The 21870-nt window shown below is 45.8% G+C and overlaps 1 protein-coding gene across 9 annotated transcripts in view; it reads left to right on the forward strand.

Annotated features, from left to right (window-relative positions):
• The window catches only part of ROBO2 (roundabout guidance receptor 2), an 888662-nt gene that overhangs the window by 763912 nt on the left and 102880 nt on the right, over window positions 1–21870 (forward strand). For all 9 annotated transcript variants that reach the window (XM_030204228.1, XM_030204231.1, XM_030204229.1 and 6 more), the window contains 2 exons: window positions 1499–1670; window positions 20218–20400. In XM_030204228.1, coding sequence (XP_030060088.1) covers window positions 1499–1670; window positions 20218–20400 — 355 coding nt within the window. The remainder of the gene's footprint in view (window positions 1–1498; window positions 1671–20217; window positions 20401–21870) is intronic.

Raw genomic sequence — 21870 nt, forward strand, 5'->3', positions numbered from 1 at the left:
TAAGATAGTGAGCCCACCATGGACAGTGCAAGTACCTGAATAGTTATATGTAAACCACCTTGATTTGTGCTTCAAAGAGGCGGTATATCAAAAATTGAGAAACTTAAACTAACACACCAGCTCTATGATTGACATAAATCCTGTGCTTATTAAGTGCATTAATACCCAGTTAGGCTAGTATTCTATAAACGCTAACCTGCATTCCTTTATAAAATAGGATCCTACCAGGTGCCCTGCTATAAAATTGCCCTCCCTGAGGGTAATTCTATAACTAGGATCCTGGAAGGAGCCTACTCAATAAAGGAAACTAGGCACCTATTTTCCTCTTCTAAAATGCTAGCGTAAAAGTTGAGGTAGGCTTATATAAATCCAGCTGGCATAAGTGTGTGAACCTGTATTCTGGACATATGTGCATGACTTAGAGTATTCTGTAAATTGCACACATACTTTCGTGCCTGTCTATGTGTATGCCCACCAAGTTATGTGCTTAGAATGGCAAGTAGGCAGATATGTGACATATATGTGCACCTCCATGTATATATGCCAGTATTCTAATAGTGTACACCAGGGGTTCTCAACCCAGTTCTTGGGACACACCTAGCCAGTCAGGTTTTCAGGATGTTCACAATGAATATGCATGAGGTAAATTTGCATGTACTACTTCCATTGTATTCAAATCTATCTCATGCATATTCATTGTGGGTATCCTGAAAACCTAACTGGCTAGGTGTCTCCCGAGGACTGGGTTGAGAACCCCCAGTTTACACTTATTTCTGGTGCCTAAATGTAGGCACTGCCTTTATAAAATTACCCCATTAGTGAGGGATTTTTTGAGCATTGGCTGTTTTTAGCACACTGTGAAACCCTTTTACTAAGCCATGGTAGGGTCTATTTGCGTGCAGCACACTCCAAAATGAAACTACCGCCAGGCCAGTGTGCCCTCCATGCGGTAATTTCGAATTTGGTGTGTACCCCTAATGACTGGATGATTTATATATTTATTTCCTCCTATGCGCAATCGGCACTTGACACGTGCCAACCGGTCACCGTGCATGTATCGCGTGAGCCTTTACTGCTAGATCAGTGTCTGGTGTTAAGGGCTCAGGCCGGTTTTGGCCATACGCTGATTTCATTTTTACCACAGGCCCTTTTCCCATCCCATTAAAAAAAAAAATTCTAGATGTAGTAAAAACTGGCCCAGCGTGCACCCAATATACACTCCTACACTACTGCAGGCCACTTTCTACCGCAACTTAGTAAAAGGACCCCTGTAGCTACTACAACAGTGCACACCAAATCCCTCACAGACTAGTTAGGACATTTCAGTAAACAGGTCCCTTAGCCTACAGTGCAGCTTAGTAAACAGGTCCCTTAGTTTATTAAAACTGGTGAGTATTTTGGGTGAAAGAATCTTCATGTGTATTGTTATATATTAATGACCAGAAAAATTTATAAATATAGAGAGTTACATATACTCACTACATTATTCTTTGTCTAGATCTGGTGCCTAGCCAACGAAACACGATTTCATATCAACAAAACTGTAGATGCAGCAATTCGCTCAGTGGTGATAGGGGGCCTCTACCCCGGCATTCAGTATCGTGTGGAAGTCGCGGCAAGCACCAGTGCAGGAGTTGGCATGAAGAGTGAACCACAACCTATCCTTATTGGTAAAGCAATCCTACACTTTGTCATAAACTATTTCACATTTCTGCATTTATTTTGTTTTGATAAATATATATTTTTTTTTTCAAAATGCTTCTTATTGATCAGTCATAGAGTGAGAGAAAGATCCTGGTTAGCAGAGAGAGAGAGATCCCAGTTAGCGGCTAACCACTAACTGGCTATATCGTGTGACATACATAACACCTAATTAGCTATGTTAAGTGGTCAAAATAGGCTGCTTAAATAGCAGGCTTATCTTTGAACTCTTAAAAGTTAACCGGTTAATGCTGAATATTGGCATAGCGGGTTAACTTTTTAGCAGACAAAATAAACCCAGATATTCAATGCCAATCACCGGATATAGCCCGGCATTGAATATCCAGGTTTAACACCGGCAATGGACAGCAGTTAAATATCAGGCCCATATGTGTGTATATATATATATATTTTTTTTTGACTCACATAAAATTCTGTTGAATGCTTAGAGTCAAACTAACTGTAGACCAATTAAAAAAAAAACTCATAAAACCATCTGCTAACATGGTATGCCCTTGCTGTAGAATCAATAATGCAGCATTTGTTTTCTGGGCCTAATGTGTACAACATTTATTTTGGTCTGTTGTTTCCTGCTCCTGTGTGCCGGGACCCAGGTTATCACGTTAATACAGTCATCTGGATCCTGGATCCTTGCACACAGGAGCAGGAGAGAGCTAGACCTGGAAGCAAGCAGCCAGGCAGGCAGGAAGAATCCTCTGCTCCCTCGAAACCTTGATGGCGCCGCCGCCCCCCCCCCCCCCCCATTTGGAGGCTGGGTCCGTGAAATGTTGCCCCCCCCCCCTTCTCATTGGCTCTGGTGTATGATTATGGTTACTAGTTGGTTTATGAGCTATTTAGTTGGGCGAATATCTTGGAACAGCGCCCAAAGGGCACCATATATAGAATCCAGGAGTTAATGGATTTCTCGTAATAATAATACGTTGAAAAGCAAAGGTCTGTGTTTGGGGTGTAAGTCCATATTATGATTGCTTTGCTGAGATTCAGACCTTTGAAAATTGTCCCATGTAAAGTACCCACACACAGTTGGAACTGAATGCTGAAATTTCCTGGCTTATGTTATGCATTTATGTGTATATTTTGGCCCATATGCATGTAAATGTTAACCACATTCCAGCCCTGCCCCAAAGAATACAGTACCTCTGCTCAGTTTGGAGCACAGTTCTCTAAAGGGGCACCTATTTTTAGGTGCTAGGAATACAGCTATCCAGAACCTATTCTACAAAGGACACTGGCGGGGCAGTTCTAAAACTGGCTACTACAATTAAAGTGTCAAATTTATGCAAACTTATTGATTAACAGCAGTTATGTACATGCCCTGTATAGAACACCATGTAGTGCTGATTCCCACGCCTAACTTTAGGTGCCAGATTGTGCTTGCTGAAACCGGGTATAATTGCTGGTATCCAAGTTAGGCACACTGAGGCAGTATTCTAAAAGTACGCGCACAACTTTTCAGAACACCCCTGACATGCCCCTTTTGAGTTACGTGCTAGTAGAGTTAGGTGCCATGTCTTATAAAATAGTGTGCAACCAGATGCATGTGCAAATTTTAATGAGTGCCAGTTAACTTCAATAGCACCCTATTATTGATTAATTCATGTTCGCATCATGGGCGTGCGTTCAAATTTGTGTGCCAATTATACAAGGTGAGGCAAAAAAAGGTAACCCAGAATCAGCACTGTTTACAAATATTGATACACACATTTCTCCGAGGACAAGCAGGCTGCTTGTTCTCACTGATGGGTGACGTCCACGGCAGCCCCTCCAATCGGAAACTTCACTAGCAAAGTCCTTTGCTAGCCCTCGCGCGCCCGCGCGCACCGCGCATGCGCGGCCGTCTTCCCGCCCGAAACCGGCTCGAGCCGGCCAGTCTTCTTTTGTCCGCACTCGGTACGGTCGTGTTTTCGCCGTGTCGAGCCCCGGAAAGTCGACCTCGCGCGTCCAATTTGTTTGAACGTGTTTTTTTCCTTCGGGAAAGCTTTGTCCTAGTCGGGAAGTGCTCCGGAAACCCCCCGCCGGGTTTCGTGTAAATCCTCCCCGTACTTCCAGCTTTTTTGCCCCGGTAAGTTTTCTTTCGTCGTCGGGGTAGGCCTCTTTTCGGCCTCGGTCGAGATTTTTTCTCCCTCTAAATTTGGTGCTTCAAATTTCGCCATTTCGGCTTTTGATTTCGCCGGCGTGATTTTTCCGCCCATGACATCGAAGCCTTCCAGCGGCTTCAAGAAGTGCACCCAGTGCGCCCGGGTTATCTCGCTCACTGATCGACACTCGTCGTGTCTTCAGTGTCTGGGGGCCGAGCACCGCCCTCAGAACTGCAGTCTGTGTTCCCTGCTTCAAAGGCGGACTCAGGTAGCGAGACTAGCCCAGTGGAACGTGTTGTTCTCGGGCTCTTCGTCGGCATCGGCACCGGGATCTTCGAGTGCATCGACGTCGTCAGCGTCCAGACCATCTTCCTCGGCCGCCCCTGCATCGAGTGCATCGAGGCATCGGGCCTCTGCATCGGCGCCGAGACATCGGATAGCTGCATCGACGTCGGTGGTACCAGGACCTCGTCTGCTGATGTCGTCGGACGGTGGTGCATCGGGTGGAGTGCAGGTGAGGGCTGTCCATTCCCCTGCTGGTGGCGGTGAGCCCTCGGGTGGGTCTCCGCCTAACCTGAGGGCTCCTGCGGTACAGCCCCCCCGAGATCGACCTTCTTCAGTCTCGGCCCCGAGGAAGCGACGGGTGGATTCGACGTCCTCCTCGTCGGTGCCGGGGAGCTCCGGTGACATGCTTCGGAAGAAATCGAAGAAGCATCGACACCGGTCTCCTCCCCGTGTCGGCACCGAGAGCTCTGGGTCGCCGAGGGATTCGGCACCCAGCAGGCATCGGCACCGAGAGGACCGCTCACCCTCTGTTCAGGAGGTGTCGATGTGCTCCGCTCTGGACAGCCCGGAACAGCCTCCACGCCCGGAACAGGTACTGACGTCGACGCCTGCATCGACCTCTCAGCCTTTCTCTGCAGCCGCTCTAAACGAGAGCCTCCGGGCCGTTCTCCCAGAGATTCTGGGAGAGCTGTTGCGCCCTACCCCTCCGGTACCGGCGGTGCTTGCGCCGCCGGTACCGTCGAGCGTGGCGCCGGCTGGCCCATCGCCCAGGTTGAGGTCCCCGACGTCGGTACCGCGTGCGGTGCCGACCGCGGCCACCTCCCAGGAAGGCTCCCCGACTACGTCGGCGGAGGGAACTTCGCCGATGCGGGCGAGGGAGTCTACCTCTCGACGCCCCCATCGTGGACGGGGTTCCACGGAGTCGAGCAGGGCGAGGTTGCAGACACAGGTCCGTGAACTTGTGTCTGACACCGAGGGTGAGGCCTCGTGGGAGGAAGAGGAAGATCCCAGATATTTCTCTGACGAGGAGTCTGAGGGTCTTCCGTCTGATCCCACTCCCTCTCCTGAGAGACAGCTTTCTCCTCCCGAGAGTCTGTCTTTTGCCTCCTTTGTCCGGGAGATGTCTACGGCCATCCCCTTCCCGGTGGTTGTGGAGGACGAGCCCAGGGCTGAAATGTTTGAGCTCCTGGACTATCCTTCTCCACCTAAGGAAGCGTCCACTGTTCCCTTGCACCATGTCCTGAAGAAGACATTGCTTGCGAACTGGACCAAGCCATTAACTAATCCCCACATTCCCAAGAAGATCGAGTCCCAGTACCGGATCCATGGGGACCCAGAGCTGATGCGCACTCAGTTGCCTCATGACTCTGGAGTTGTGGATTTGGCCCTAAAGAAGGCTAAGAGTTCTAGGGAACATGCTTCGGCGCCCCCGGGCAAGGACGCTAGAACCTTAGACTCCTTTGGGAGGAAGGCCTACCATTCCTCTATGCTCGTGTCCAAGATCCAGTCTTACCAGCTCTACACGAGCATACACATGCGGAATAATGTGCGGCAGTTGGCGGGCTTGGTTGATGCTCTTCCCCCTGAGCAAGCCAAGCCTTTTCAGGAGGTGGTCAGGCAGCTGAAGGCGTGCAGAAAATTCCTGGCCAGAGGAGTTTATGACACTTTTGATGTTGCGTCCAGGGCCGCTGCTCAAGGTGTGGTGATGCGCAGGCTCTCATGGCTGCGTGCCGCCGACCTGGAGAATAGAATCCAGCAGCGGATTACGGACTTGCCTTGCCGTGCGGATAACATTTTTGGCGAAAAAGTCGAGCAGGTGGTAGAGTCTCTCCACCAGCGGGACACCGCATTCGACAAGTTCGCCCGCCGGCAGCCTTCAGCTTCTACCTCTACAGGTAGACGATTTTTCGGGGGAAGGAAGACTGTTCCCTATACTTCTGGCAAGCGTAGGTACAATCCTCCTTCCCGACAGCCTGCGGCCCAGGCTAAGCCCCAGCGCGCTCGCTCTCGTCAGCAGCGTGCGAATCAGCAAGGCCCCGCGGCTCCCCAGCAAAAGCAAGGGGCGAGCTTTTGACTGGCTCCAGCAGAGCATAGCCGACATCCAAGTGTCAGTGCCGGGCGACCTGCCTGTCGGAGGGAGGTTGAAAGCTTTTCACCAAAGGTGGCCTCTTATAACCTCCGATCAGTGGGTTCTCCAAATAGTCCGGCAAGGATACACCCTCAATTTGGCCTCTCAACCTCCAAATTGTCCACCGGGAGCTCAGTCCTACAGCTTCCAGCACAAGCAGGTACTTGCAGAGGAACTCTCCGCCCTTCTCAGCGCCAATGCGGTCGAGCCCGTGCCATCCGGGCAAGAAGGGCTGGGGTTCTATTCCAGGTACTTCCTTGTGGAAAAGAAAACAGGGGGGATGCGTCCCATCCTAGACCTAAGGGCCCTGAACAAATATCTCGTAAAAGAAAAGTTCAGGATGCTTTCCCTGGGCACCCTTCTCCCCATGATTCAGCAAAACGATTGGCTATGCTCTCTGGACTTGAAGGATGCCTACACACACATCCCGATACTGCCAGCTCACAGACAGTATCTGCGATTTCAGCTGGGCGCACGCCACTTCCAGTACTGTGTGCTACCCTTTGGGCTCGCCTCTGCGCCCAGGGTGTTCACAAAGTGCCTAGCTGTGGTAGCAGCGGCGCTTCGCAGGCTGGGGGTGCACGTGTTCCCATATCTCGACGATTGGCTGGTGAAGAACACATCCGAGGCAGGAGCCCTGCAGTCCATGCAGATGACTATTCGCCTCCTGGGGCTACTGGGGTTTGTGATAAATTACCCAAAGTCCCATCTTCTCCCAGTGCAGAAACTCGAATTCATCGGAGCCCTGCTGGATTCTCGGACGGCTCGCGCCTATCTCCCAGAGGCGAGGGCCAACAACTTGTTGTCCCTCGTCTCGCGGGTGCGAGCGTCCCAGCAGATCACAGCTCGGCAGATGTTGAGATTACTGGGCCACATGGCTTCCACAGTTCATGTGACTCCCATGGCCCGCCTTCACATGAGATCTGCTCAATGGACCCTAGCCTCCCAGTGGTATCAGGCCGCCGGGGGTCTAGAGGACGTGATCCACCTGTCCACGAGTTTTCTCGAATCCCTGTATTGGTGGACGATTTGCTCCAATTTGACTCTGGGACGTCCCTTCCAAATTCCTCAGCCTCAAAAAGTGCTGACCACGGATGCGTCTCTCCTGGGATGGGGAGCTCATGTCGATGGGCTTCACACCCAAGGAAGGTGGTCCCTCCAAGAAAGCGATCTACAGATCAATCTTCTGGAGTTGCGAGCGATCTGGAACGCTCTGAAGGCTTTCAGAGATCGGCTGTCCCACCAAATTATCCAAATTCAGACAGACAATCAGGTTGCCATGTACTATGTCAACAAGCAGGGGGGCACCGGATCTCGCCCCCTGTGTCAGGAAGCCGTCAGCATGTGGCTCTGGGCTCGCCGTCAAGGCATGGTGCTCCAAGCCACATATCTGGCAGGCGTAAACAACAGTCTGGCCGACAGGTTGAGCAGGATTATGCAACCTCACGAGTGGTCGCTCAATTCCCGTGTGGTGCGACAGATCTTCCAGGCGTGGGGCACCCCCCTGGTGGATCTCTTCGCATCTCAAGTGAACCACAAGGTCCCTCAGTTCTGTTCCAGGCTTCAGGCCCACGGCAGACTGGCGTCGGATGCCTTCCTCCTGGATTGGGGGGAAGGTCTGCTGTATGCTTATCCTCCCATTCCTCTGGTGGGGAAGACTTTGTTGAAACTCAAGCAAGACCGAGGCACCATGATTCTGATTGCTCCCTTTTGGCCGCGTCAGATCTGGTTCCCTCTTCTTCTGGAGTTATCCTCCGAAGAACCGTGGAGATTGGAGTGTTTTCCGACCCTCATCACGCAGGACGAAGGGGCTCTGCTGCATCCCAACCTCCAGTCCCTGGCTCTCACGGCCTGGATGTTGAGGGCGTAGACTTTGCCTCTTTGGGTCTGCCAGAGGGTGTCTCCCGCATCTTGCTTGCTTCCAGGAAAGACTCCACTAAGAGAAGTTACTTCTTTCATTGGAGGAGGTTTGCCGTCTGGTGTGACAGCAAGGCCCTAGATCCTCGCTCTTGTCCTACACAGACCCTGCTTGAATACCTTCTCCACTTGTCTGAGTCTGGTCTGAAGACCAACTCCGTAAGGGTTCACCTTAGTGCAATCAGTGCATACCATTACCAAGTGGAAGGTAAGCCGATCTCAGGACAGCCTTTAGTTGTTCGCTTCATGAGAGGTTTGCTTTTGTCAAAGCCCCCTGTCAAGCCTCCTACAGTGTCATGGGATCTCAATGTCGTTCTCACCCAGCTGATGAAACCTCCTTTCGAGCCACTGAATTCCTGCCATCCGAAGTACTTGACCTGGAAGGTCATTTTCTTGGTGGCAGTTACCTCGGCTCGTAGAGTCAGTGAGCTTCAGGCCCTGGTAGCCCAGGCCCCTTACACCAAATTTCATCACAACAGAGTAGTCCTCCGCACTCACCCTAAGTTCTTGCCAAAGGTTGTGTCGGAGTTCCATCTGAACCAGTCAATTGTCTTGCCAACATTCTTTCCCCGTCCTCATTCCTGCCCTGCTGAACGTCAGCTGCACACATTGGACTGCAAGAGAGCATTGGGCACCATATCCAATTGGCTAGCAGATTGCATTTCCTTCACTTACGCCCAGGCTGGGCTGGCTCTTGAGGGTCATGTCACGGCTCATAATGTTAGAGCCATGGCAGCGTCGGTAGCCCACTTGAAGTCAGCCACCATGGAGGAAATTTGCAAAGCTGCGACGTGGTCATCTGTCCACACATTCACATCTCATTACTGCCTGCAGCAGGATACCCGACGTGACAGTCGGTTCGGGCAGTCAGTTCTTCAGAACCTGTTTGGGCTTTAGGATCCAACTCCACCCCCCGAGGGCCCTGTTTGTTCTGTTCCAGGCTACACTCTCAGTTAGTTGGTAAATTTTTTAGGTCAATCTCAGTTATGTCCTCGCCGTTGCGAGGCCCAATTGACCAATGTTGTTGTTTTGAGTGAGCCTGGGGGCTAGGGATACCCCATCAGTGAGAACAAGCAGCCTGCTTGTCCTCGGAGAAAGCGAATGCTACATACCTGTAGAAGGTATTCTCCGAGGACAGCAGGCTGATTGTTCTCACAAACCCGCCCGCCTCCCCTTTGGAGTTGTGTCTTCCCTTGAAGAGTATTGTCTTGCTACATACTGGACTGGCCGGCTCGAGCCGGTTTCGGGCGGGAAGACGGCCGCGCATGCGCGGTGCGCGCGGGCGCGCGAGGGCTAGCAAAGGACTTTGCTAGTGAAGTTTCCGATTGGAGGGGCTGCCGTGGACGTCACCCATCAGTGAGAACAATCAGCCTGCTGTCCTCGGAGAATACCTTCTACAGGTATGTAGCATTCGCTTTACACCTGCTTCATATTTTATAAAATATATGTATGTGTTGCAACTCCATCCCTGACATAGTTGCAGTATCATCTGAAAATTTGAGAGCTTTTAGTGTTATAGTATTCCCAGAACAAAGGAAAGGGGAAAATATTGATGCTCTGCAATGATCCTGCTTTCCTGCATTGCTTACAGAGCTCTGGTAGCTGTACTAGTCCTGCAGACAACTGGATTCTTTGCAGAGCTGAAGTACCAGTTTATTCTTAGGTGATAACATGCAGCAGTGTTCTGCACTAAATCCGGGATGCGGGGGGAGGGGGGGAGAAGAGAGATCAGAAACAGAAATATGCTAGAGCCACTCTATAGTTATAGATGCAGAGAAATAGAAATAGATAGAGCCAATCTTTGATTACAACATGCAAATTTTTTTGATTCAACATGTTGACATCTATAGAGTCTTAGGAGCTATTTTACTGAGCTGCATGAAGAATTCGGCTTAGCACGTCTTTACGCAGATCTTTTCTGCACACTAAGGGCCAGATTCTATATAAGGTGCCTAAAAACTCTGCGCAGTAAACATTTCTGCCTAAGCATATTCTATAAGTGGCACCTAGATTTAAGCGTGGTATATAGAATATGCTTAGTTGATATCCCAGTGCCAAAAACTACATGCCTCCGTTAACACCAATGAAAACATGGCGTAAATCCCTACACATAGATTTACACGCACTGATCCAAATTCTATAACTATGTGCGTAAATTTGGGAATGCCCATGGAACATCCATTTCCCTGCCCATAGCCATGCCCCTCTTGAACTGCGCACATTAGAATTTAGGCGCAGTTTATTACAGAATACGCTCAGCGAGTTGTGCATGTAAATTCTAAATTACTTCCAATTAGTGCTCATTATTTCTTGTTAAGTGTTATCAGTGCTGATTAGCTTGTTAAGCCAATTAAGTTGCATGCGTTGTTATAGAATCCACCTGGATTTTGGCACGGATCTCGAGGCACGCTATATAAAATCCGGCAGTAAATCCATTTCTAGCTCAGCCACAAACTTGACCTTTGACCATTAATTTTTTTGGCTTTGTGCTAATGTTAGCAACAGTGCATGGTTATTAAAAGAAATAACATGGAAGCACTTTCCATTTCCTATAGCAGTAAGAGCTCCCATGTTAGAGCTGCGTTATTCAGTTAGCAAACGCTAATGTCAGTGAACTAGCTGAATAGTGCATCCACACCCATTCTCTACCCCTGACACCCCCTCCCCCAAATAATTAAAAAAAAATAATTTCTTCAGATGGCAAAACTAATACAGAACACTTTAACGCATTCCATCTTAGGCCATTTTTGCTGCCTTAGGCATGTGTTAGTGCCTAAAGCAGTTTAGTAAAAGAGCCCCTCAGTGAGGGAATGGCCACATTTTTACAGCTGGCAATGATGTAGAGTTCTATTTTATAAAGTCTGGTTCACTGGAACACAGGGTTTCTGTAGTGATATGATGGGTAAAAGCTGAAATTTGGATAGAACCACCTAGTATTTAGGAACTACTAGGAGTACAGATTGAACTTCTCTCTGGCACATTTTACTCTGCTAGCCTCTGTGTCATGAGCTGTAATGATTTAAACCAACTTTCGCAAACTACTGAAGACCCATCTCTTTAACAGGACATACAACAAAGATTAACACATATGATCTCCCCCACATGTATCCAATACTGTCTTAAAATGTTCTCTTGTTATTTTACTATCATGTTTTTCATTATCATGTAACCCAAAATCCTTCTGTAATACCAAACGTCTATTCCCTTCTTATTTCCACTATTCTTGATGTATTGTAAGCCACATTGAACCTGCAAAGAGGTGAGGAAATGTGGGATACAAATGCAATAAATAAATAATAAACCTGTAAGGCTCAAAATAAGGAAAGGATTTCTGATGGAAATGTGAATACATAATTTGTTTTACTCGCTCCGTAGATTCAAATGCACCAAAAAGCGTACAAAAAATGGAGTTCTACCAGTACATAAAACCTTTCATTTTCAGAATCCTAGTTTTCACCCTAGGTAATCTGAAAAAGGAAATAGTACTTCCTTCCCTGGCTCTTTATAAGGAAAAACTGTTAATCATTCACCCTGGATGTGAGAGTTCCTGGAGCATGAAGACAGAGAAGCCTAGTGAGAACAACAGAAAAGTCATTTGCCCTCTTAGACAAGTTTCCTTTTCAGAGCAATTACAATGGAGCTGGCATTTCATTGTTTCTTTTAATGACTTCAATAGCTCTGCCTCTGTTACCTTTCTCTTTATAGCTGTTAGCATTTGATTGAACTGTGAATCCCAAAGTCAGTGCTTTGCATTTTGTGTGATGATTGGATTTTCACTGACTCTGCCTGTCTGCATGACATTAGAGATGGTTGTGTCAGAGGCTCTGCACCAATTTGGAATTTGGGGCCAGATGCACTAAACTTAAGGAGCCAGCAAAGTGGTTTTTAAACTGGTTCTAGCCAGTTTAGCGTGCAAGTAGTAAACTGGGACATGCACAAAAGGGTTCTCCGAGCCATTTTCCTGTCACCATAGTAGCTAAAGAAAACAGAATGCAAATGAGCTAATTACTGTTATAATGTGAATGTGATGCGATGCACTATCGTTTCCGACCCCATGCACCGTGGAAAACCTAATGGGAGGTCTGCACCTCTCGTTGGGGCTGCTGTGAGCAGGACCCATGCAGAGGAGGACGCCCATCACAAAAATCGGAAGAAAAAAAAACGTCCAAGTGCTCATCAGGGACTTCCTTTCAAGTGCTAACACTTGGATGTCTTTCACTCAAAAAAAAAAAAAAAAGAACGTCCCTGACGAACACTTGGCCGTTTTTTTTTCTTCAGATTTTGTGATGAGCGTCCTTTTTGGACGTGTTTTACTTACGTGCCTGAAATGACCACCGCCAGAGAGAATCGGGGATCCGGGACATGCGAGGACATCCAAATCAAAACTACTTGGATGTCCCTTTCGATTATGCCCCTCCAGGTCTCAGCCAATCACAGTGCGTTTAGCTGTCAGCTAAACGCGCTGTGATTGGCTGAGAGAGACGTGGAGGGGCATAATCGAAAGGGACGTCCAAATAGTTTTGATTTGGGCATCCTCACACGTCCCGATCCCCAATTCTCTCTGGCGGTGGTCATTTTGGGCACGTAAGAAAAACACGTCCAAAAAGGACGCTCATCACAAAATCTGAAGAAAAAAACATCCAAGTGCTCGTCAAGGACGTCCTTTTTTTTTTAGAGTGACATGCATGAAGCCGTCTTTGGAATGCGCAGAGCAGCCAGCATAACGATTGGCTGCTCTGCGTATGCTCGGCTGGCCAACTGGCTTCCTCTCCTTAGGAAGGAAATCGCGTGCAAATGAGCTAACAGTGAGCAGCTCATTTGCATGCGATTTCCTTCATGCATGCCCGTTTTTTACCGATTCACTAAGGGATCGGTAAGGGAAGGGCTCTTTCTGTGGAGTTAGTGCATCTGGCTGTCAGTTAGGTAGTTATATTAGAGCCCTTGGATTGGCATTTTCCTGCCAGCAGTGTCCTTTCACTTAGTAAATGCTAAACAAAAGATATTTTAAAAATCATAACAAAGAAAACAGTTACTGGTCAAATAAATGTGATTTAGCATACCTTTGGGGGATGTGCCATCTTCTGGGGTGATCATACATCTTTCTGGAATATTTGCACGAGATTATGGGTGCAATGTTAGCACCGATGACAGCACGTAACACAACACTACAGTATACTGAACTTTTCTTACACAGAATGTTTTCAAAGCAGTGTTTTGGCTGTATTCCTCAAATTGTGTAAACCTGCATGCCCAATTTGACACTAACCCTCTAATTTCTATAAAATTGCATGTGCAATTGTGCACACAATTTAATTAAATAACAAGCTAATTAACATCAATAATTGGCTTTTTAACAAATAATTATTGGCACTAATATTTAATTATATTTAATTGGCATGTATGTGTGTAAATTTAAGTGCGAGTTGAAAAAGGGGGCACAGAAAAGGGAGGGTCACGGGCAGAACAGAGGCGTTTCTAAAATTAACACGTGTTGTTATAGAATAACAGGGATACGTGCTTAATGAAGGTGCATACATTTGCATCACGTTTCAGCTGGTGCAAATGACCGCACATAAAGTTAGGTGCGATTCCCAGGTGTAAGCGCTATTCTGTAAACTGCACCTAACTTTTAAGTGCAGCTTATAGAGTAGCACTTTTCCATTCTGATTTTTTTGGCGCCAAATATAGAATCTAGCCTCAAGCACACTAAGTTGGGCACGTAAGGTATAGAATATGGTCAGTTGCACGTGTAAATAGAATCATGAGGTGACTGATATTAACTAGCAATGATTGATAGTAGTGTTATAAGGTGCTAATTGGCACCAGTTAGCAGTTATGTGTACAACTGATCTTAGTATTCTATAAAATGTGTGTGCAAAATCCATAGCACACACATTGCAAGTGAAAGGGCATGGGTGGACCAGGAATGTGCCTAGGAGTTTTGTGCATGTGGTGTAGAATACATGCCGTTAAGCGTGAGCACTTACATGAGTCTACGAGCTGGCGTAAGTGCTTGCTTCTAAAATTTGGCATAAATGCCGCCTTACACTAATAATCTTTAACAGCAATTCCACGCACAAACAGGGCAGGTAGCACCTTGGCACTCTCCATTTGTTCCCTCCACTGCACTCTGAAATATCAACACTCAAACAATTTCATCGGAGAGGAAGAGTGGGGGGGGGGGGGGGGGTGGAGGAGTAGCCTAGTGGTTAAAGCTGCAGACGTTGATCCTGTGGAACTGGGTTCGAATCCCACTGCAGCTCCTTGTGACTTTGGGCAAGTCACCTAACACTTCATTGCCCCGGGTATAAAATAAGTACCTGTATATAATATGTAAATCACTTTGATTGTAACCACAGAAAGGCAGTATATCAAGTCCGATCCCCTTTCCCATCTATTATGGCCTCAGCATTCTACTGCTTACATATGTTAAACGCATTTTACAGTAGCATTGCGATTACATTTGTGCATATCACTTAAAATATCAGGCAATTAAATCCTTGTCACTCTTCTGTCTAGAGCATTTCAGGGCAGGGTGTCTAGCCTGTGAGTCACACAGCTCCAACTATTATCGCCATCCTCACAAAGTACATGTTTGCCTCGTATGGGACCATTCTTCATTGAGCGGACAGAAACGAAAGCTGGTTTGTGAAAATACCCCGATGGAGAGTTGCATTCTTAAGTGACTGAAATAACTACTTAAACCACTTAATAGGTTTTCAAAGCCCCTTAGCTTGCTGTATCCTAAGGTAGATACCTGCCCTACCCAGGAAGATTCTGTATAATCATATATATGCTAGTGAAGCAAATATGATTGGAATTGTGTAAGTCTTGTCCAAGCTGTAAGGCCTTACTTGATTCTTCTCTGAGTATATGCTACTGTAGTGTTACCAAACAAACTGAGAGGGTATACAGCATGCATAGAGAGTATACAAACAAAAAAAGCAACACTGGGCCTTCAAGGCTGGGACAACAGGAGTATTTTATTGAAAAATGACCCAACACGGGCCGAGTTTCGGCGTTAAGTAACGCCTGCCTCAGGGGTCTATTAAATAAAAGAAAAACATATAAATTGCCATAAAAACATATATAAATATTTGAAACAATATCATGTTGATAAAAAAACATACATAAAATATAATAGAAAAGGAAAGTATGACTATGAATCATATATGTATAAAAAAGTATAAATGTAAATTTTTTCTCAATGATCAATAGTAGAGAGATATTTAAACTTATAAAAAATATTAATGTAACCAAATTGGTTTTGAAATAATGAAATAATTATAGAAAATGCAAATCGAAACATAAACAGATGCATGTATATTAAACATATTCATAAATAGACATACATATAGAAATATAGAAATCAACATAGTATGAGTTGCCTAGGCCACGTCTATTAGCCCCAAAGGTGTTAAGTCTGAGCAGTCAAGGATGAGTCCATACCTGGAAATTCAGCATAAAGGATATATTAATATCTAGCTTGTAAAGACCTGGCTCATTATTCAGTTAAATTCATGCTCCCAAATCTGCATGCACAATTCTGAGCTCCATTTATAGAATTTTGGGGTAAGTGTACGTTAGGACTTATCACTCTTTAAAGGAAACAGGGCCTCTATATATTTTTAAATAATTTAAGGACTGAGCTTACTGAATACTATCCAGTAAAATTACACTAACACTCTGAGGGGTCCTTTTACTAAGTTACGGTAAAAAGGACACTGCACTAGTGGCAGGGGTGGCTTTCCTCTGCTCTGAGGCCCTTTTTACTGCAGCTGATAAAAAGGCCTAAAAAAAGACATGACCATGAGATGATTGCTCTTACCGCATGACCATGCGGAGAGGGGGGGTGCACTTACCACCACCCATTGAGGGTGGCAAGGGCTCCCATACTAACCCAGTAGTAACTGGATAGCACATGGCACTGCCCGATTACCACCATGTTAGCACCATGCTATAACAATGCGGACTGATTTTCCCTAATGTGGGAAATGGCGCTTACCGGAGCTGGAGCTACCACTGGCGCCCACATTGGGCTGCCAGTAGCTCCAGTTTAGTATGCAGTAAGCCCACATTGGGCTTACCGCCACTTTGTAAAAGGGCCCCTAAATACATGTTTTCAGCAACGTTAAATTTTTGTCTGAGAGACAGGGCCGGGACCCCCCCCCCCCCCCCCCCCCCCGAGGTCATCATCGTCGCCACCCCCTCTCCACCCGCCCCCCTCCGTCCACAACTGGGCCGGGCCACCCTGAATTCAAATCAAAGCGCCTCACCTCGACCTCACTCCGTGTGAAAGAAGCGCAGCAGCAGCAGTCTGCCGATCGCCTCCCTTCGGGCCTTCCCTCCCTGTGTCCCGCCCTCACGCAAGTTATGTCAGACAAGGGGCGGGACACAGGGAGGGAAGGCCCGAAGGAAGGTGATCTGCAGACTGCCGCTGCTGCACTTCTTTCACACGGAGCGAGGTCGAGGTGAGGCGCTATGATTTGAATTCAGGGGGCCCAGGCCGGTGGTGGACGGAGGGGGGTGGGTGGAGCGGACTGCAGCGCTGGGCCCCCCTTGGAGGCCCATGCCCGGGGAATTTTGTCCCCCCTGCCCCCCCCCCTTCTCGGTGGCCCTGCTGAGAGAACAACTATTTCCTCTAAAACATCACCACTACATTCCATCATATTGTAGAACAATGTAAATATTGAGCTCATTGTAGTTTGTATTAAAACCAGATTGAGTGATATTCATGCAGACCCTGTTGAAATCAGATGGAAGATTTACTATAAAGAGTAGGGTATCTGTTGATAATATAGCTATCATTCCTTAATCAGTTGACCTGCTCAGACTCACATTCTGTGGCTGATGTGCTAATATGAGGAACAGCTGCAAACTTTCACGCTAATAGGTGCAATCGAATCTGATGGGTCTAATTAATTTTTGGGGCCAACAAATTAGTTTTGTTCTTCATGTTTCTCCAAAGGGAGGAAGGCATTATATTTCATTATATTTTTTTTTGTCTGTAAAAACAATGGAGCGTTACTGGCCGCACACATTTCTCATCTTGTGCTTTAATTAGTCGAACTGGCAGCATTGTTATAATAACACCTGCACTAGAAGAGAGACTAATTCAATGATACCTTAGATGACAATGTGTGTGTGTGAGATAGATAAACAGATAGATAGGTAGGGTCAATTTTGAATAGAATGCCTGAGGAATAATTTGCAACATCACATTATTCCCTGCAGCACTGTATGTGTGGCAAGGGTAACAATTCAGATAGATATACATAGATGCACTGAATATCATAGCTTCTATGTGTAAGATATTCCAATATTTAATGCTATATATTACCCTTCCATTCTATAAATGGAACCCAGATTTGCATATCCAAATTTGGGCCCACGCCCAAGATGCAAACGCAGATTAATTGAGTAACGAGCCCTTAACTATAAATAATTGGGTGCTAGCACAAATTATTGATGTTAATTGGCACCACTTAGGATTTGTGTACATCTGGCTGTGTGGTATTCTATAAGGCATGGTGCCTATCTCTACTAGTGTATAGTCAAAAGTGGGCGTTGTCATGGGCATTCTAAAAAATTGTGTGCGTAGTTCCAGAATACTAACCTGGGTACTGGCATTTACATCAGGTTTCAGTAGGTAGAAGTCTGGTGCCTACAATTAGGTGCGGCAATTGCTGCTAAGCACTGTTCTATAAAGGACAAGCATTCTTTATAAGACAGCAATTAGCGCTGATTTGTTTCTTACACATATTTGAGCACCATTTCTAGAATTTCCCCCATAGCTTATACCAGTGGTTCCCAAACCTGGTCCTGGAGGCACCCCAGCCAGTCAGGTTTTCGGGATATCCACAATGAATGTTTATGAGAAAGATTTCCATGCATTGCCTCCACCTCATGCAAATCTATCTCATTAATATTCATTATGGATATCCTGAAAATCTGACTGGCTGGGGTGACTCCAGGATCAAAGTGCGGAGGATCAAAACTCCGGCGCTGTACTGAACAACAACACTTGATAAAAGCGCTTAAGCAGTGATGAGCACTGTGCCTAACTTCTAATAGTCGCAGACAAAAAGGGGCACGGTTATTTTGTGGGCATTTTGACATTTACGTGCGTAGTTATAGAATATAGCTCTCTGCACCTATATCTATACACTGGGATTTACTCCATGTTCTCGTTGGAGTAAATGAACACGCATAGTTTTAGGCGCTGGGATATCATAAGTACATAAGTATTGCCATACTGGGAAAGACCAAAGGTCCATCAAGCCCAGCATCCTGTTTCCAACAGTGGCCAAGATCCCAAAAAAGTACAAAACATTTTATACTGCTTATCCCAGAAACAGTGGATTGTCCCCAAGTCCATTTAATAACGGACTATGGACTTTTCCTTTAGGAAGCCTGCCAAACCTTTTTTAAACTCTGCTAAGCTAACTGCCTTTATCACATTCTCTGGCATCGAATTCCAGAGTTTAATTACACGTTGAGTGAAGGAAGATTTTCTCCGATTCGTTTTAAATTTACTACATTGTAGCTTCATCGCATGCCCCCTAGTCCTAGCATTTTTGGAAAGCGTGAACAGACGCTTCACATCTACCCGTTCAACTCCACTCATTATTTTATAGACCTCTATCATATGTTCCCTCAACCGCCTTTTCTCCAAGCTGAAGAGCCCTTGCCGCTTTAGCCTTTCCTCATAGGGAAGTTGTCCCATCCCCTTTATCATTCGCATCACCCTTCTCTGCACCTTTTCTAATTCCACTATATCTTTTTTACTACTACTACTACAAACTATTTCTATAGCGCTACCAGTCGTACGCAGCGCTTCACAATTTAACATGAAGAAAAGACAGTCCATGCTCAAAAGAGCTTACAAACTAAATCAGGACAGACAGGCAGAACAAATAAGGGATAAGGGTAGGACAGAACACAATATTTGAGGTGCGGACGCACCATGGAGCGATACAAAGGCATTATAACATCTTCATTTTTGTTTTCCATTCCTTTCCTAATAATACCTAACATTCTATTTGCTTTCTTAGCCACAGCAGCACACTGAGCAGAAGGTTTCAACGTATCATCAATGACGACACCTAGATCCCTTTCTTGGTCTTTGACTCCTAACATGGAACCTTGCATGATGTAGCTATAATTCAGGTTCCTCTTTCCCACATGCATCACTTTGCACTTGCTCACATTAAACGTCATCAGCCATTTAGACGCCCAGTCTCCCAGACTCGTAAGGTCCTCTTGTAATTTTTCACAATCCTCCCGCGATTTAACAACTTGGAATAACTTTGTGTAATCAGCAAATTTAATTACCTCACTAGTTACTCCCATCTCTAGGTCATTTATAAATATGTTAAAAAGCAGCAGTCCCAGCACAGACCCCTGGGGAACCCCACTAACTACCCTTCTCCATTGAGAATACTGACCATTTAACTCTACTCTCTGTTTCCTATCTTTTAACCAGTTTTTAATCCACAATAGAACACTGCTTCCTATCCCATGACTCTCCAGTTTCCTCTGGAGTCTTTCATGAGGTACTTTGTCAATCGCCTTCTGAAAATCCACTAAGCAGATTCTATATACCGCGCCTAAATCTAGGTGCCGCTTATAGAATATGCTTGGGAAGCAAAGTTTTCCACATGGATTTTTTAGGTGCCATATATGGACTCCCTCTCCCCCTTAATGCCCTTTAGTGAAAGGGCCCCTTAAGTAACAAAAACAAAATGAAAAGCCATGAAACCTGGTTGGTTGCTGTGGAAACTTGATGAACGTCAGAATTTATAATGTCCATTTACTGAAAATATGCATGTGACCATCCACCTCTCCAAAAAAGTATGTGAGGATTTTAGTCATTTGTTGTAATCTATGCTTAACATCTGCTCAAATAAGAGGTGCTCCTGTCTTCTAATAAAAATGTTCTGTCCCAGATGATAGTGCAGTATATGTTCTTTGATGTAAACATAAAAGGCATGAATTTCAAAAACCACAGTGCCTTGAGCTGTGCATCAGTTTCAGCGTTACATGTGTATTGTTATCACCATGGCTCCTTTTATATTTCATTCATAGGGAATCGCAATGAGGTAGTTATTACAGAAAACAACAACAGCATAACTGAGCAAATCACTGATGTCGTCAAGCAGCCTGCCTTTATAGCAGGCATTGGTGGTGCATGCTGGGTGATTCTGATGGGTTTCAGCATCTGGCTATACTGGCGCAGGAAGAAGAGGAAGGGGCTGAGCAATTACGCAGGTGAGAGCTGAAAAAACTCTACCCTTCTAGTAATTTATGGTGAAAAGTAAATTTACTTTGGTATTTCAAATCAAATTAAGATTAATGATTACTTGTTTCTTATTTTTATAACAAATAAGTTAGGGGCCTTTTTACTAAGGCGCGCCCAAAAGTGGCCTGCACTGGTGTAGGCGCGTGTTTTGGATGCACGCTGGTCCATTTCCTGAGCGTGCCTGGAACAAAGGGGATTTTTTTAATGTGCCGGAAAATTGACGTGCATCAACATGAAAACCAACGCGCATCCATTTTCAGCCTGAGACCTTAACACCACCCATTGAATTAGCAGTAAGGTCTCACGCGCTAACTGGGTGGTAAGCGTGCAGCGAGCGCCACCACGTAAGGGCCCCACGGTGGAAAATAGAAAATATTTTCTACCGCGTGCTTTGGGCGGTAGTGGCAATTTGACACACGTTGGAAGCGCATATTCACCTACGCGCCTTTGTAAAAGGGCCTCTTAATAAATATATTAATGATGCTATTTGGAAGACACTTGAATGCATTCTGTGGTATCACCCCTTACCATTACCATCAGACCAAAATATTTTGTTTTATTTTGTTTTTGTTTTATTTATTTAATTTTTTAAACATTATTTATTTATTTGCATTTTCAGCTCATCAAATAGTGTACTGTTCACCATAAGTCAGATTTACTATCTGATATTTTTGGCACTGGGTAAAATTCATAGTATATGGCTGGAAAGTGTGGTCTTTGATGTTCAGCTATGCCTCACAACAAGAGACTATCTGAAAATATTGAGGCTGATAATGAAGAAAGATTCTAGGAAATGGATTTTTTTTCAGATATAGTTTACCCCATTCAGAGGCCTATTTGCTAATCTGCATTAGCTGTTTAACACAAGATACTGCATTAACAGCATGGGGTAATTCCTGACAGCACATGGAAATTCGCGTGTTAAACAGCTAACAGAGGAGAGAGCAGGGAATGAATGGGGACTGCACCTTATATTTAACTCTGAGGTAGTTACCGTGTGTGTTAACTGTTAACATGGCAGGGAATACAGAGTAGCTAATGTTACCTCAAAAAGTATAGTTAACTTCATCACAATATCAGCCGTTCAGTTAACTGAATGGGACAAATGCTAGGAGCATCCCCAGTAGTTAATGCAAGAGTTTCCAGTTAACACATATTAATTGTAGTTTTACCACACTTAGGCCCAGATGATCAAAAGCCCTGCACTGTTCCAAACAGCGCCCTAAAAATAGCGCCGGGACAGCGCAGGGCTTTGCTGCATCGATGATCAAAGATAATGCATGCAAATCTAAGCAGCGCTTTTATCTTTGATCATCATGTTTAAAGTGCGGGAGAATTGTGCCGAGCATGCGCTCAGCACAATCCTTCCGCACTTGTTTGACAGGTCTGGGCTGTCAAAAGCCCAAACCTGTCAAACAGCCTGCCGAGGCCCGAACCCC

The sequence above is a fragment of the Microcaecilia unicolor genome, chromosome 5 (assembly GCF_901765095.1).
Source record: "Microcaecilia unicolor chromosome 5, aMicUni1.1, whole genome shotgun sequence".
NCBI lineage: Eukaryota > Metazoa > Chordata > Amphibia > Gymnophiona > Siphonopidae > Microcaecilia > Microcaecilia unicolor.